General features: G+C 51.6%; 4 protein-coding genes across 4 annotated transcripts; 2 read left to right on the top strand and 2 right to left on the bottom strand.

The window, feature by feature from the left end:
- Positions 1-287: 287 nt before the first annotated feature.
- On the bottom strand, positions 288-2112 carry BKA58DRAFT_440003 (major facilitator superfamily domain-containing protein; the record flags this gene model as incomplete). The annotated part of the gene is made up of 6 exons (XM_046173718.1): positions 288-424; positions 495-615; positions 671-1066; positions 1122-1359; positions 1411-1794; positions 1841-2112. 6 exons carry the CDS (start codon positions 2110-2112, stop codon positions 288-290), a joined length of 1548 nt encoding a protein of 515 aa, XP_046025308.1.
- Positions 2113-3368: 1256 nt separating this feature from the next.
- Positions 3369-5244, top strand: BKA58DRAFT_385102 (uncharacterized protein). Its single transcript, XM_046170337.1, has one exon. The coding sequence runs from the start codon at positions 3481-3483 to the stop codon at positions 5011-5013; it is 1533 nt and encodes a 510-aa protein (XP_046025309.1). The 5' UTR covers positions 3369-3480; the 3' UTR covers positions 5014-5244.
- A 658-nt stretch (positions 5245-5902) lies between these two features.
- On the bottom strand, positions 5903-7452 carry BKA58DRAFT_385103 (major facilitator superfamily domain-containing protein). Its single transcript, XM_046170338.1, has one exon. The coding sequence runs from the start codon at positions 7440-7442 to the stop codon at positions 6165-6167; it is 1278 nt and encodes a 425-aa protein (XP_046025310.1). The 5' UTR covers positions 7443-7452; the 3' UTR covers positions 5903-6164.
- A 3361-nt stretch (positions 7453-10813) lies between these two features.
- Positions 10814-13146, top strand: BKA58DRAFT_177032 (amidophosphoribosyltransferase). Its single transcript, XM_046165303.1, has 3 exons — positions 10814-11490; positions 11554-12593; positions 12657-13146. Exons 1-3 carry the CDS (start codon positions 10950-10952, stop codon positions 12834-12836), a joined length of 1761 nt encoding a protein of 586 aa, XP_046025311.1. The 5' UTR covers positions 10814-10949; the 3' UTR covers positions 12837-13146.
- The last annotated feature ends 360 nt before the right edge of the window (positions 13147-13506 follow it).

Here is a 13506-nt window from a genome sequence, read left to right on the forward strand (position 1 = left end):
AGGGATTTAGACTGCCCCTGCTGCGATTATGTATGCAGCAGCGACGACCGAGAGCCTCAAGTAATGGCGGCGTCAGCCTTGTGCAACGCACCACCAGGCACTGTGGAGCATCTTGCGCATTATCTCAGCTGTGATGCGAGCCAGGGATTGATTTACAAGCAGCAGACGTGGTGCGAAGGCCGACGCCGAGTTGTATTTCAAAGCATGACTCGGCTCCCGCACTAGCAGCATACAAAGACGGGCGGCCCGTGCCACCAGGACGAGTACCATCGCAAAAGAACGTGGAACTACATGGCCACAGGATATCTGCTTTTCGCACGAATAGAGGGCCCGAATTTGAAGAACACGAATGGGATAGGTGTCATAGCCAAAGCCAGAAAGCCAAGGAGGGAAGTCGCCCAGCCAACTCCGAGAGCATCGTACACTGAGTCATATGTTAGCTTTCGTGATGCTCCTGACATTGCCATCGGCAGACTCCAGGTATGATGACATACTTTGCACGGTAAAGAGGGGAAAGACAGCCCCAAGCGTGTACCTAACGATCCCATTCGCCGCTATAGCTGACGCGCCGTTCATCGCACCATATACATCTGCAAGATACAACGCAGAGGACGTCTGGAAATTGTATTGTTAGCACCGGGGCATTGCGAACTCGAGCTCTGCAACTCACGAAGACGCAAATATTGCCCCACGCAAAGGGTATAACTCCTACCACAGTGGGAGCCCAATGAACTCCTTTGTCGGCACACCAGCCAAACCAGAAAAGACCAATGACCATGCCCCAGCTACCCAACATTGCGCTATACAAGCGATGTTCCGGGTCAGCGTTCGAGTTACCTTTCAATATGGCCTGTTGATGTTTCTTCCGGTAGAGCGTGCGATCTATTACAATGGTAGTCATACCTCCAACGAATACGCCAATACTGATGGGTATGAATGTGAGACCAGACTGAGAGGGTGTAAAGGAATAAGGCGGACGTTGGAAGACATAGGGGAAAGCTGCAAAGAAGAGAAACAGCACCGCAAATGCGAAACCTGTGTAAAGAGAGACGAAAAAGACTACAGGCTGTGCATGATCAGCTCGATACTGGACGAGGCTGCATGGGGGTTTGCAAACATACCTCTGTTGAAAGCATGTGAAGAGGCCGGATAAACCTCATGATTATTTCGCGCTTGATGTCCCCGTTCTCTTGTTTCTTCTCCAGTCCGTGCTTCTTCGCTCTCTTCTTCAAGATGATTGGCTTATAGGTCTCATCCATCGGTATAGCAAAGGCATATACAAAAACGGAAAGGAAGAGAATACACCATTGAGTCCACTCCCATGTCTTGTATTGTGCCACGAATCCTCCGACTACAGGCCTGCAATCATGTTAATATCTGATATATCAATAAACCATGGACGATACACACCCAATAGACGGCCCAGCGAAAGGGGCCATCAAGAAGAAACTCGTAGTCAAGGCACGCTTATGTGGTGGAAACAGATCGGCGTTCGTTCCGGCACCAACAGCAAGCGCTGGACTTCCGAACAATCCTGCGAAAAGTCGACATGTGACCAGGCCTGCGTACGTTTTTGAGAATCCTGCACCGAGCGTAAATAGCATGAATATAGGGAAGAATAACAGATAGACGACCTTTCGGCCTTTTCTTTCGCTAAGAGGTGCGGTGACGATAGGACCAAACGCTAGGCCGAGTGTGTAAAGCGTTATGCCGATGAGCGCAGCCGTGCGCGATACGTCGAAGTCACGCATAACGTCCGCGAGTGCGGGTGTATACACTGATGTCCCAAACGTGCTGAGCCGTCAGTACTTCCTCGTATTCGGTCTGTCTTGCGGCTTACACAGTAAATCCAAAGAGGGCTGGTATCATCGTATGATAAGCCAATTTCCATGTAGGCCAGTTGTGCGGGTTGTCAGGGTCCTCGGGATCGTTCCAGTCCATGGGGTTGATGGGGCTTGTGAACGATGCATTTTCGGTAGCCGGCCGCTCACTACAGCGTCGTTCATCCTCGAGTTTGGCGGGTTCAGCATCGGACTTCTCTTCCTTCTTTCCAATGACGGTGTCAGTCTTATGGATCGATGTCGCATGTCCATCCTGGCGATGGAGGTTCATGTTAGGAGTATGCTGACGCGACTAGAATGACATGAAGGGGAGACGCTGGCTGGCATGTCCTCCGCTATACTTCACACTGAGAGGATATGTGCTGTATGTACCCGGCGCTATCTGTTCCCCGCACGCACTTTAAGTTACGGCCGAGACGAAGCGCAACGCATTGTCAAGTCTTCCATTTTGAATTACTCACAACCTCGCCAAAACTATCATAAAGAAGATGTCTGCTGGAGTGGGATGCGCAGTTCTGATTGGCTGATTCGAAGCAGCCCGAGGCTCAGTATATGGATTACTGATCACTGATCACGCATTAAACGGTGGCTTGCTCACGTGACGAGACGCGTCGAGACCTCGCGTGAAGGAATGGCATCGCGTAGTAAGTGTTTGAGTCTGGTAGCTTCGGGGCTGGACTAATATTTGCGAAAGCGAAGTGGAATACTTGCGTTTAGAGAAGGGAACGAGGAGGAAAGCCCGATGACGTCATCTAGCTTGGCAAAATGCCGATCAACTTCGACCTCGAAACTCATTCATCCCTAGCTGAGCGTATTCTGGACATCTTCGTCACGTCTAGATATTCTTGATCTTGTTTATAATTTTCTATTGCTGCATAGTGTAGTATTCTGGCAAGCGCGGTTGCACACAGAATGGCATTCGTTATTGTTGTTGGAGGGGGCTGAGCCGCCGCGTTCGCGACAATCTGACCGCGACTATTATATCAGCTCTTCTTCGTATCGGCTGGAATCCGACAAAATAAGGAGAGAATGCACCCTAGCGGGTTTTGTGAGCTTCGAATAGCTCACGACATGTTGTTTTCTCACAAACGTCGTATTTCAGCTACGAGAACGCCTGTTGCGGCCTTCTTATTGTTCGGATACCGACTGTCACGCTGTGATATTGCAACTTGATCCAGCATAATGGACAGAAACTGCGTAATCAAATCAGCCTCACGATGCTAACACAGAATAGTATCGTAGGGGGCATCGACTGCAAATTCGCCCGCGGTGGTATCGCGTTTCGGTACCACTGAAAGTCAGGTCTCTACACCCACATCGCCATGGATCATACAGGTCCCCATCGCGACAACAAATATACCGACCTGGTGCAATCTGTAATTCCGATGAAGACAACAAGAAATTAGAGCTAATCCATACAAGTGAATTGAAGAGTTGTAAACGCACGTGCGTTTCCCCTTCAATCCATGGTTAAGTGTTCTTCGACATTAGGCACCCATGCTTGAACAGAACGCTCCACTAGATCTCATAGCTGCGTCAACCCTAGTGTCAACACCATCCGACTATACCCTTTCACATCAGATATCAGATACCTCCAGTTGTTAGTATTCACCAGTAACTCCTACACACAGCGAATAGAATGGGTTCAAAGCGCAAACACCAACCCGAGAAGGACTGCGCACATTCGCAGACGTCCAGAAAGCGCAGTCGTCGCGACGTTCAGAAGACACGTGCAGGTTCCCAGTATGAGAGCGATGATGATAGTGGTGCCAGGCGCCGTCACGGTGATGACAGACGACTTCCGTACCCAAAGCGCGGGTCTAAGAATAAGAAGCCTACGAACATTGTCGCCGAGTTTGCGAACCTCGCCGACTACAACGCACCTCCCGTGAAGCGATCTCGGACGGATATCGTAGCTCAGCTTACCGATGATGAAATGCCCAAGGCCAGGCCCAGCCGTAACCGCGTTCGTGACTTACGAACTTCGGGATCTACCGCTCAGTCTGCCAATTTGAGCGAAAAGCTTCGCGTACAGGGTGCGCGCATCACCAGGTCAACAACCACAGGCGCCCACCGAAGGAAGACAAGCTTCGAGGAGAAAGTCAGGGCAGAGGCTGATAGGTTGGGTCGTTGGCTTGGTTGGGTATCAGAAGAAGAGAAGGATGACGAGATCGACGTGGAAGACCAATACATGCCGCGCTCACATTCTCGTCGGTATCCCCCGAGGAAGCCAGGTACTCAAAATGCACCCTGGAGTGAGCTACCGGGTGAAGTCCGCAATTTGATATATCAATACGCCATGACCAACGAAGAAAAAAAGATTTTGAACGTTCGCCACTATCCTAAAGGCGTACCCCGGCGCTCTGTTCGCGGCATAACTTTTCCGACCAACTTTGCGCATTCATATTGGGGCCTCACTCAAACCTGCCGCCAGGTTCGGAGTGAATTTACCCCTTGGCTTCTAGAGAAGCGTCGAGTTCGTACCGCGCTTGAGACCATCAACGACTACTTCAACATCTTTCATCGCCCAGATAAAGACGGTGAGGTGGTAGGGTGGGTGGAGCCCATCTGCTGCGGCGCAACACTTCCTCAAAATGGTGTTGATGTTCTCGCATTATTGAAGCTCCAGGAAAAGAGTTCGAAATTTCATCTTCAGCTAACTCCGACAACCGTAAGCGAAGCTCTGGACGTCTTGAACATGCCCGCCGATCCGGATGACTTCGATGAGCTGAAGATCATGCGGGACATGGCAAGAACGTTTCGCGCTTGGTCACATAATGACGATGATGTTATCAGCTTGATAGGCCTGGACGGCATCCACATCACCTCGGTACCCAAAGGAATTAAGAACATCACCGCTACCACTGAAGATGGAGAAGATGTGCAACACGAGATTCTGATCAAGTTTATCATGAAACTAGGCAAAATGGAAGAAGCTCTTGATAAATACCGCCTACATTGTCTCAACAAAATCATCTTCGTCGCTCAGCTCTCGAACAGGATCGGTGTGAAGCTAGAGGCTCGGTTTAAGACTGGCTTCGCAATCTGGAAGGTTCGGCGCACTGGAGCTGTCGACATGTGCTGGAAGGCGAGAACTGGTGGCAGCAAGATTTTCCGCCGTTTGACAGAGCATTGGTATCATCCTGGCTACAAAGGAGAAAACTTGGGCTGAGCTTGAGATAACGCTTGCTATCTCCTTTTCTGACACCTACGAAAGGAGCTTGAGTACATTAACGTTAGAATGGTCTCGGCTTTTGAAGAATGCAAACAATTTTGCAACGTCCAACGTACCATTCGTGCATCGTCTGGTGATTACAGCGACATCGCCAAAGGAATCGTGGGCATCTTTAGGACATATGAGATGCACATTCACATATAACGTATGCGTGCTGGTACCATAGCCGTCAGCACCACAGCGCATCGCTGACGCGTTTTACACCCGACAGCTCACACATCGAACTATCAATATACGCTGTCGCTTCGCTTCGCTTTTATTCCGTTATATTCTATACCCATACAAATATGCATTATGCCCGCCCATAGTCTTCATCTCATCGTAGCCAACATTCCACACCCGTCCAAGTATGTTCCCAACCCGCCCACCCCAGCCCCCAAGAAACAGCCAAGACCAAGCTCAACAGCCAGAATAACCAGCTTTCCAGATCATAGTGACACCAACAGGAACTGTGCTAGTACCTTACCCAATCCCAGATCAGATATGTAGACCGCAAGCACCAGCGCCAGGACCAGCACCAGCAGCGACACAAGCTCAGCCGTGATGGATGTCTGCACCTCCCATGCCTGATCAGAGTGACCACGGCGTACCTCCTCGACAGCCGCCAGGACAGTCGTCCCAGCCACAGCCACTTCTAGCCGCACCGTTGCCAAGACCTACGCAAGATCTGAACAATCCCGCCACCCTACCTAGTGACTACTACACGCGTCGGGACGCGGGATGGAGTGAGGAGGCTTTGGCGGAGCTGCGGAGGAAGCATAGTGAATTGAGAAGAAAGAGGTAAGTACATAGTGCAGACGAAATCGGAGGTAGTACACCGCATGCAGGGTCTTGCAACAATTGAGTTGATATATCTAGCGAGTGTACTTAGGTGGGGCTTGAGACTGGTTTGGTAGTAGGGACCACATCGCGCAAATACATATGTTTGTAAAACGCCCAGATACACTGAATATAAAAAGAGTTGTGTCGGGAATCTGAGACTTGGTGAACTGGTGCTGGATCAAACGACTGGATCGCTTGCGCTGTGTGGGTTGGGTGCTTGGGTATTGATGAGTAAGCCACTAGTTGTATGCGTGTGAGCTGTTACCCTATGCTCCGTTGCTCGATGTGACTTCCAGCTCCTTAAGCTCAGTCGTCCGTTCTCGACGCAACTTTGTTCTCTCAATACCGAACGAGACCAAAAGTCCAATAGCACCCACAATCGTCATGAGAACCCAGGTCCCTCTCAGTGCGCTCATGAAGCCATGGCGGACTACACTCTTCTGGAACTCAGTGAGGTTAGTAATAGCGGCGCTTTGAGATATGGCTTCACCCCCAGTGAAGTTGAGAGCAACATCGTCTGCGATGCCACTGTCAACAATCTTCTCGTAGTGTGGCGCCATGAGGAGTTGAAATACCACTTGGCCGGTAACTAGACTAATGGCACCAGATATCGTACGTACAAAACCAAAAGCCGCGGTGCCGGCCGCAATATCCGTTTCTCGTATGCGTATTTGCAGAGCAATGAGTGGCGCGCCAAAGTTGGGCCCAAACCCCAGACCAATGACGACCAGAAAGGCGATGATGGTTCCGATACTTGGTGTGGTGCTGAGCGAGATGAGTGGACCGATACCAAGCGTCATTACGAAGAGACCCGCTTGCAGTACCTCAAGAAAACGCCCAGTCTTCTCGATGACGTAACCGGAAGCGAATGACACGAGCACCAGTGGTATGGCGACGGCGAGCATAAATACGCCCGTGATCTCTGGTTCACGTCCAAGCACGATCTGGAAGTACAGAGGCAGGAAGTAAGCCACTGACGTAAAGACCAAGGTGTCGCATGCGCATACAGCCAGAGCGCTGAGGTTGCTAATGTCCTTGAAGATGCGTAATGGCATGATAGGGCTACCGCCATGTTGTGCCACCCAGTGTTGCGAGAAAGGGAAGGCGACGTAAGCGAGTGACCCGAATAACAAGCACGTAATGACTCCTGCGTTCGAGTAGGAGCTAATGCCACCTACTTGGAGGCCCACCAGCAGCAGTATAGTAGCCGTGATTATTGTAACGGTGCCCAGCCAGTCCATGGCCGCGAACCCTGTCGTAAGGGGCGTTCGTGGGTTGTGCAGGTGTAGCGTAAGATACAATACTATAATCGCTAGCGAGACGATGGGTATGTTGATATAGAAGCACCACGTCCAATGAAGACGTTGTGCGAAGACGCCGCCGAGTACCGGGCCCAGAGCAGAGGCGACAGCCCATACAGCACCAACAGTGCCCATGTAGAAGGACCGATCCCGGATGGTGAAGAGATCGCTGACGCATACGTGAACCAGTACTACCACTCCACCGCCGCCGAGACCCTGAACCACTCGACCGAAGATGAGCATGGATGCATTCACACTAACGGCGCACAAGATGCTCCCGCCAAGGAAGATGGCGTTGGCCGTCAAGATGACAGGTTTTCTTCCGAATATGTCCGACAGCTTACCCCAGAACGGGACTGATGAAGCATTGGCGAGAAGGTAGGATGATCCTATCCAGGCGTAGAGGGAATCGGAGATGCGGAAGGATTGGGAGATCGTGGGCAAAGCGGTTGGTATGAGCACCGTGTCGAGTGCTACTAGAAAGATCGATAGACTGAGGGCGATGAAAGCCGCCAATACGTGGGTTGAAGCACTGGTCTTTTCATTCGAGGCCATCTTAGCTCGTGTGAAGGACTTGAATAGTTAGTTTGAAATGTTTGTTTTCGTGGTTGTATTTGCTCACTTTAACCGATTCTAATGACGCAGTGATGTCAATACCTGTCGACATGTTGGGCAAGCACTCCCCTTTGAGGGTCGTCATCCTGCCAGATTCGCCGGACGCCGCTGTCATACAGATATGTGTAGGTAAGAACTATGAAGAGTCTGTGACGACAGACGATAGAAAGCTGCAATCGCACACTTATTGCATGGAAATAATGCCGAGGTGATATGTGAACTTTGGTGTGGCTTCTGACCCTTTATACCTCGACGCTGACGCAAATAGCAGAGAAGTCATCTTCGACAAGTCTACCATCACTCTCTGGGCCCTTCTTAGCTTATGTACATACAGGTTACATCCATGCGTTTGCATGCGTCACAGGCATTGGTCCAGCATGCATACTTTTGTAGTACATGCAGGATGCGATTGGAGATCCCTAGCTGAGCTGGATCTTAGTAGAAGCGGTGGCTTGCTGTCGGTACACTTGTCCAGCACCTAGTAAAGATCCAAAAACTCCGGGTAACGAACAGTATCGCCACCTGGTCCATGCAGAACGCGTAGTATTAAGTCTGTACGGTCCTGGTCGGGCTGAATCTGCGACTAAATGTGGGGACTCCGCGTATTACTTCAGGGAAGTAGCTATGCATACGCGAGAGCTAATCAGGCTGAGGCAATTGGAGGCAGGGGCGAGCAGCCGATCCTGCATGCTATAGGTGCTGTACTGATAAGCGGCGTTCACGTGGCTGTTCTTCCTCATTTGAAAGCCGAATAAACATTGTGGAAATTGAGTATCGTCCTGCTGGTACCCTTGATACTAATGTCGTCATATTCAGAAGTGCTGATATGCCGAGACTGCTGACACGCTCTCTTGTGGGACAGCTGCCACTCTGAAGACCTCTTAAGTGATTAGTGGAGGCAGGTCAAATAAGAAGAGCCTAACGTGAGCCTTTGCGCCTTGGGCTGAAACTTAGCAAATAATCTGTCAACGACAAGTCGAACGTTTCGGGCTGCACTGAATTGACAAATGCACCAACTTGCCAATGCTTGTGTTCCTCGGGTATGTCGTGTAAAGCGATCCTTTCCGTACAGAGCTGGTGTCAACGCAGCCAGTTCAATCGGGGCTCACGGGCTGCACTCCTCCCGGTATCTGGCAATAGTCTTAGTGTGAGATCCACCGGCTCACGTATAATGCGTGACACGTATGTCTTCGTGTTCACGTGTTTGCGGTCCCTGAACGAGCCCTACGCGCGTAGACTGCTGTAGAACGTGCCGCAACTTAAGCATATAAACTTGACCCTCTGTTGTGCTTGATGTTGAAACAGCGAAACAATACGTTCCGGGAATAATAGTGCAGGCGCATCGATGCTCAGACTAAGCAGGTTCGATAGATCGTCAACGCCGACCTCTGATGCTCTCGTCTACGATAGACCAGTATCGGTTGGACGAAAGGACACGACGCCGTAGTCTCTGTGGCTAGCTGTAATCGGGATCATGCTAGTGGAGATACCGTGCCATGCTAGCAGGCAAACATTATGATTCGTTTTCGACTACCCGCATTGTGGCTGTGAGAGATTGTTGGTGTTAAAGACCGGGGTAGGCGTGGAAGGAGCAGAGACGTATGCCAGCGTCGTTTGGAGTCTGTCTATCGCGTAAGAGATAGTAGCTACCGACCTGCAGAAGAAAGACCACATTCCGAGACACATGAGTTGTTCATCCTCCGGCTGCTTCGTTCGCGAATATGATATCAGTGCCGACGCGCTTCGGCGATGGATGTCGTGCAGGGTGGGCACCGTTCGGAATTGGACACGGGGTTTAGCCGCTCGTGCAGCCTTACGGAGACCGAGGACATGCTACTGGTAGCACAAAGAACCTTTGAAGATGCTTTAGACGAAAATCCTTCGAGAGACATCACAAGCAGACCCTGGCTGTGCGCTCCCATGCGAGCGTCGCCTATCCCGTTCGTTTTGGGCTCACCCGAAATCCTGCATTGGCAAGGAGCAGGTTCTCTTCCGTCAACCCTGAACCCTCGAATGTACTCAAAGAAATTGTGAGAGAGATTGGGCCGAGGAACCCAGTGACGAGAATGCGAGAGGTCGGCCATGAATGAAGTCTGTGAGGCTGCGCCATCGCTTGCGTTCCTAGGCCCCTTGACAGAGACGATCAACAAATGCCCGCTGATGCACTCCGGTACAGCGACGCGCTCTGTTCGCACGCGGAATGGCGTTCATCAAGCGTAGCGAGCTGGGAGAGATATGATCGCGCTGGATGGGCGCCTGCCGTAGGTTTGCATGCGCTGGGCAGACTCGCGTACGTCTACCTGAGGCAGTCTCGGGAGAGGGCTGGATAGAGAAGTACCTCAGTTCTCCGTACAGCTATAAGACCGCCATGGACGACGTGAGGAGGTGAAGACATTCGATCTTTTGTATACAAAGGGTGAGCAAGAACGCGTCGGGTGATGGCCTAAGGCACTAATCAATCGAAAGCAAGTACCCGAATGGCTGTCAGCAATGATAACACGCTTATCTCGTATTACTTTGTCGAAATCATCGCGATGTCGCGTTGCGATGTCGGTTCTGGAGGTTGCAAAATGTGGGGCAGCTCCGTCGGCTTCGAAGGGCCGCCAAGCCCCAAAGGGCGGAAGTGCAGGTGCGGCGAGGAAAAAAATTGTTTATCATGCTGCCCCTTCCCCACTAGAGCGCTCTTACTTTCCAATAACCATGAGCCCAAACGCCGTCACCAGCTGGGACAACAATCCCGCAACGCCGCTACGAAGACGACGCCGCCGCCCACACTGAGGACTCGAGAGTAGATGGACTGCTGCTGCATCTAGCGCCCAACGGCCATATCATTATTATTCCACCAGGATACCCCATTCTTGGAAAGACCTGCCGAAACCTTCAGGAAAACCACCAGGCTACGTATGTCGTCACTCTTCTCTTTCCTACTGTCTGTACAATGTCCCGATGATGATCTTGTCATATTATAAAGATGTTAGACTTGCGATACCCCTTGAGCGCACAACGACTTCCTGAGAGACTACCCCACTTACATATCCCGCGTCTTCCGAATTGTTACCGCAACTGACGCGTCTTAGTAGCATATAAACCCAAGTTTTTACTCCAAGCCTCCCCACACCCCGCCATCACGTCAAAATGTGCGGTATCATTGCTGTGATCCACGGCGATCCCAAGTCGCAATCGGCTTCGGTCGAGGTGCACGATGCCCTCTATCTCCTCCAACATCGCGGCCAAGATGCTGCCGGAATAGTCAGTTGCAGTGCAGGTGGTCGCTTCCACCAGTGCAAAGGCAACGGTATGGCTTCGCGCGTCTTCCAGGACGGCGCACGCGTTTCTGACCTCCCCGGCTTCATGGGCCTTGGCCACTTGCGATACCCTACCGCCGGCAGCAGTGCGAACGCTGAGGCTCAGCCCTTCTATGTCAACAGCCCCTACGGTATCTGCATGACCCACAATGGCAACCTCATCAACGCTCCGGCGCTGCGCCAGCGACTCGATCACGAGGCGCACAGGCACATCAACACCGAGAGTGATAGTGAGCTCATGCTCAACATCTTCGCCGACGAGCTCAACGAGACCGGCAAGGCGCGTATTAACGCTGACGATTGCTTTGCGGCGCTGGAGAGGATGTACAAGCTCTGCACTGGTGGATGGGCCTGCACGGCCATGCTTGCGGGTATGTCAATCTTTAATGATTCCTGCTGTAGTACGATCGTATAGATACTAACAGTTGTTCCAGGATTCGGCCTCATCGGTTTCCGCGACCCGTACGGTATTCGACCCATGGTGCTCGGCTCTCGCAAGTCGCAGGACGGCAAGAGCATGGACTACATGATGGCCTCAGAGAGCGTTGCGCTGGTCCAGTGCGGCTACAAGGACTTCTTCGATATCCTCCCCGGTCAAGCTGTTATCATCGAGAAGGGCAAGGAGCCCGTCTTCAGGCAGGTCGCCAAGCAAGAAGCGTATACCCCGGATATCTTCGAATACGTCTACTTCGCCCGACCTGACTCTGTCATCGACGGCATCGACGTGGATGAGAGCCGACGCAACATGGGCTTCACTCTCGCCGAGACCATCAAGAAGCAGCTTGGTCCCAAGACCATGGCTGAGATCGATGTGGTTATGCCAATTCCCGAGACTTCGATCACTTCTGCGTTATGCGTTGCTGAGGCTCTCGAAAAGCCATACGTACAAGGTTTCGTCAAGAACCGCTACATCTTCCGCACATTCATCATGCCGTCGCAACAACTACGACAGAAGGGCGTCCGGGCAAAGCTGAATCCTATGAAGAAGAAGTTTGAAGGCAAGAATGTGCTGCTGGTTGATGACTCCATCGTTCGGGGTACTACGTCGCGTGAGATCGTCTTGATGGCGCGGGAAGCGGGTGCCAAGAAGGTCTACTTTACCTCGTGTGCACCACCAATCACCAATGCCCACATCTACGGTATCGATCTGGCCTCTTCCTCGGAACTGATCGCTCACCACCGCGACTCAGCAGCCATTGCTAAGCACATTGGCGCGGACGATGTCGTATACCAGAATCTCGAGGATCTACAGAGCGCTTGCGCACGTCTCTCCCCCCGGGATCCCGCAACGCAAAAGTTCGAAGTGGGTGTCTTCTGCGGCAAATATGTCACCCCGGTCGATGCTGGCTATTTCGAGCATCTCGAGAGAATCCGCGGAGAGAGCCGCAAACAAAAGGTCATGGAGAAGGCACGAGAGGCTGTCGTACATGGTACGGCCAATCCTCAGCAGGTGCGCATGGCTGCCAAAGGCGTTGTAAGTTGAGATTTGAAAATAATGTTTGACAAGGCTCCCTGTGACTAATGCATATTGCAATAGGAGGTTGACCAACATGGCAACGTCATCCCATCGGATGGCAATGGGCAACCCGATTGGCACCCAACCAACGGTGTCAGCCAGACGTCTACAAATGATGCCCTCGCTAACGGTAACGGGGAAGAGCGACGCGTTACCAGCAGCCAGGACATCAGCTTACACAACATGCACGATTACAACTGAGCAGCTACTCAATAGTTGTCAAGCGCTGTTTTGCTACTGCAACACGGATGACCTTTTTTCTATTTAGACGACGATGATACACACGTACCAGGAAAAGTTACGAAAGAGATTATAGGGATACAGCGCGGGACTGCCAAGGCGTAGGAGGGGGTTTGTGCTCTTCAAAGACTTTCCGAATGTAGATCTGAGTTCTTGGAGGCCTCAAGACTAGGGTCACGCTGAGATTGAGCACGCACCTTTGCTTATGCTCTCTCGCTTCAGGATACCAATCCAACAGTCGTTTGCATAAGCCTTTTGGCCAGGCCTGTCAGCCGGGTCCTTCCGTCCCATTGGTGCACATTTGGTGGCTTCTCTGCACCAACACATGATATCTGTGCACCTTTTCTTACCGGCTGCATTGCATCGATTCGCACACGTGTTTAGCGTTTCCGAAGATATTACACCTCACATGGTTGACTACCTATATTGAGAGTTCTCGCCACGCGCACGACCTATTGCAGGCTGTACACGAGGCCGCCATCTCATCATTCTCCCATCCAAAGAAAGGAACGGATGACGAACAGATTTTGCGCGCACTTGTCTGCTCGATACCGAGATGAGGTATATAGGGAGCTCACTCAATGCTGAGCTCATGTCTCACACATGACGCCGCTCAGCCACCAGCAACCGA

This window comes from Alternaria rosae (assembly GCF_020736505.1).
Source record: "Alternaria rosae strain MPI-PUGE-AT-0040 chromosome Unknown BKA58scaffold_5, whole genome shotgun sequence".
Lineage (NCBI taxonomy): Eukaryota > Fungi > Ascomycota > Dothideomycetes > Pleosporales > Pleosporaceae > Alternaria > Alternaria rosae.

Coding starts and splice junctions, on each gene's coding strand:
- BKA58DRAFT_177032 (XM_046165303.1), top strand. CDS start 10,950: ATGTGCGGTATCATTGCTGTGATCCACGGCGATCCCAAGTCGCAATCG. Junction 11,491..11,553: donor CTGCACGGCCATGCTTGCGG/GTATGTCAATCT, acceptor CAGTTGTTCCAG/GATTCGGCCTCATCGGTTTC. Junction 12,594..12,656: donor GCATGGCTGCCAAAGGCGTT/GTAAGTTGAGAT, acceptor ATATTGCAATAG/GAGGTTGACCAACATGGCAA.
- BKA58DRAFT_385103 (XM_046170338.1), bottom strand. CDS start 7,442: ATGCTCATCTTCGGTCGAGTGGTTCAGGGTCTCGGCGGCGGTGGAGTG.
- BKA58DRAFT_385102 (XM_046170337.1), top strand. CDS start 3,481: ATGGGTTCAAAGCGCAAACACCAACCCGAGAAGGACTGCGCACATTCG.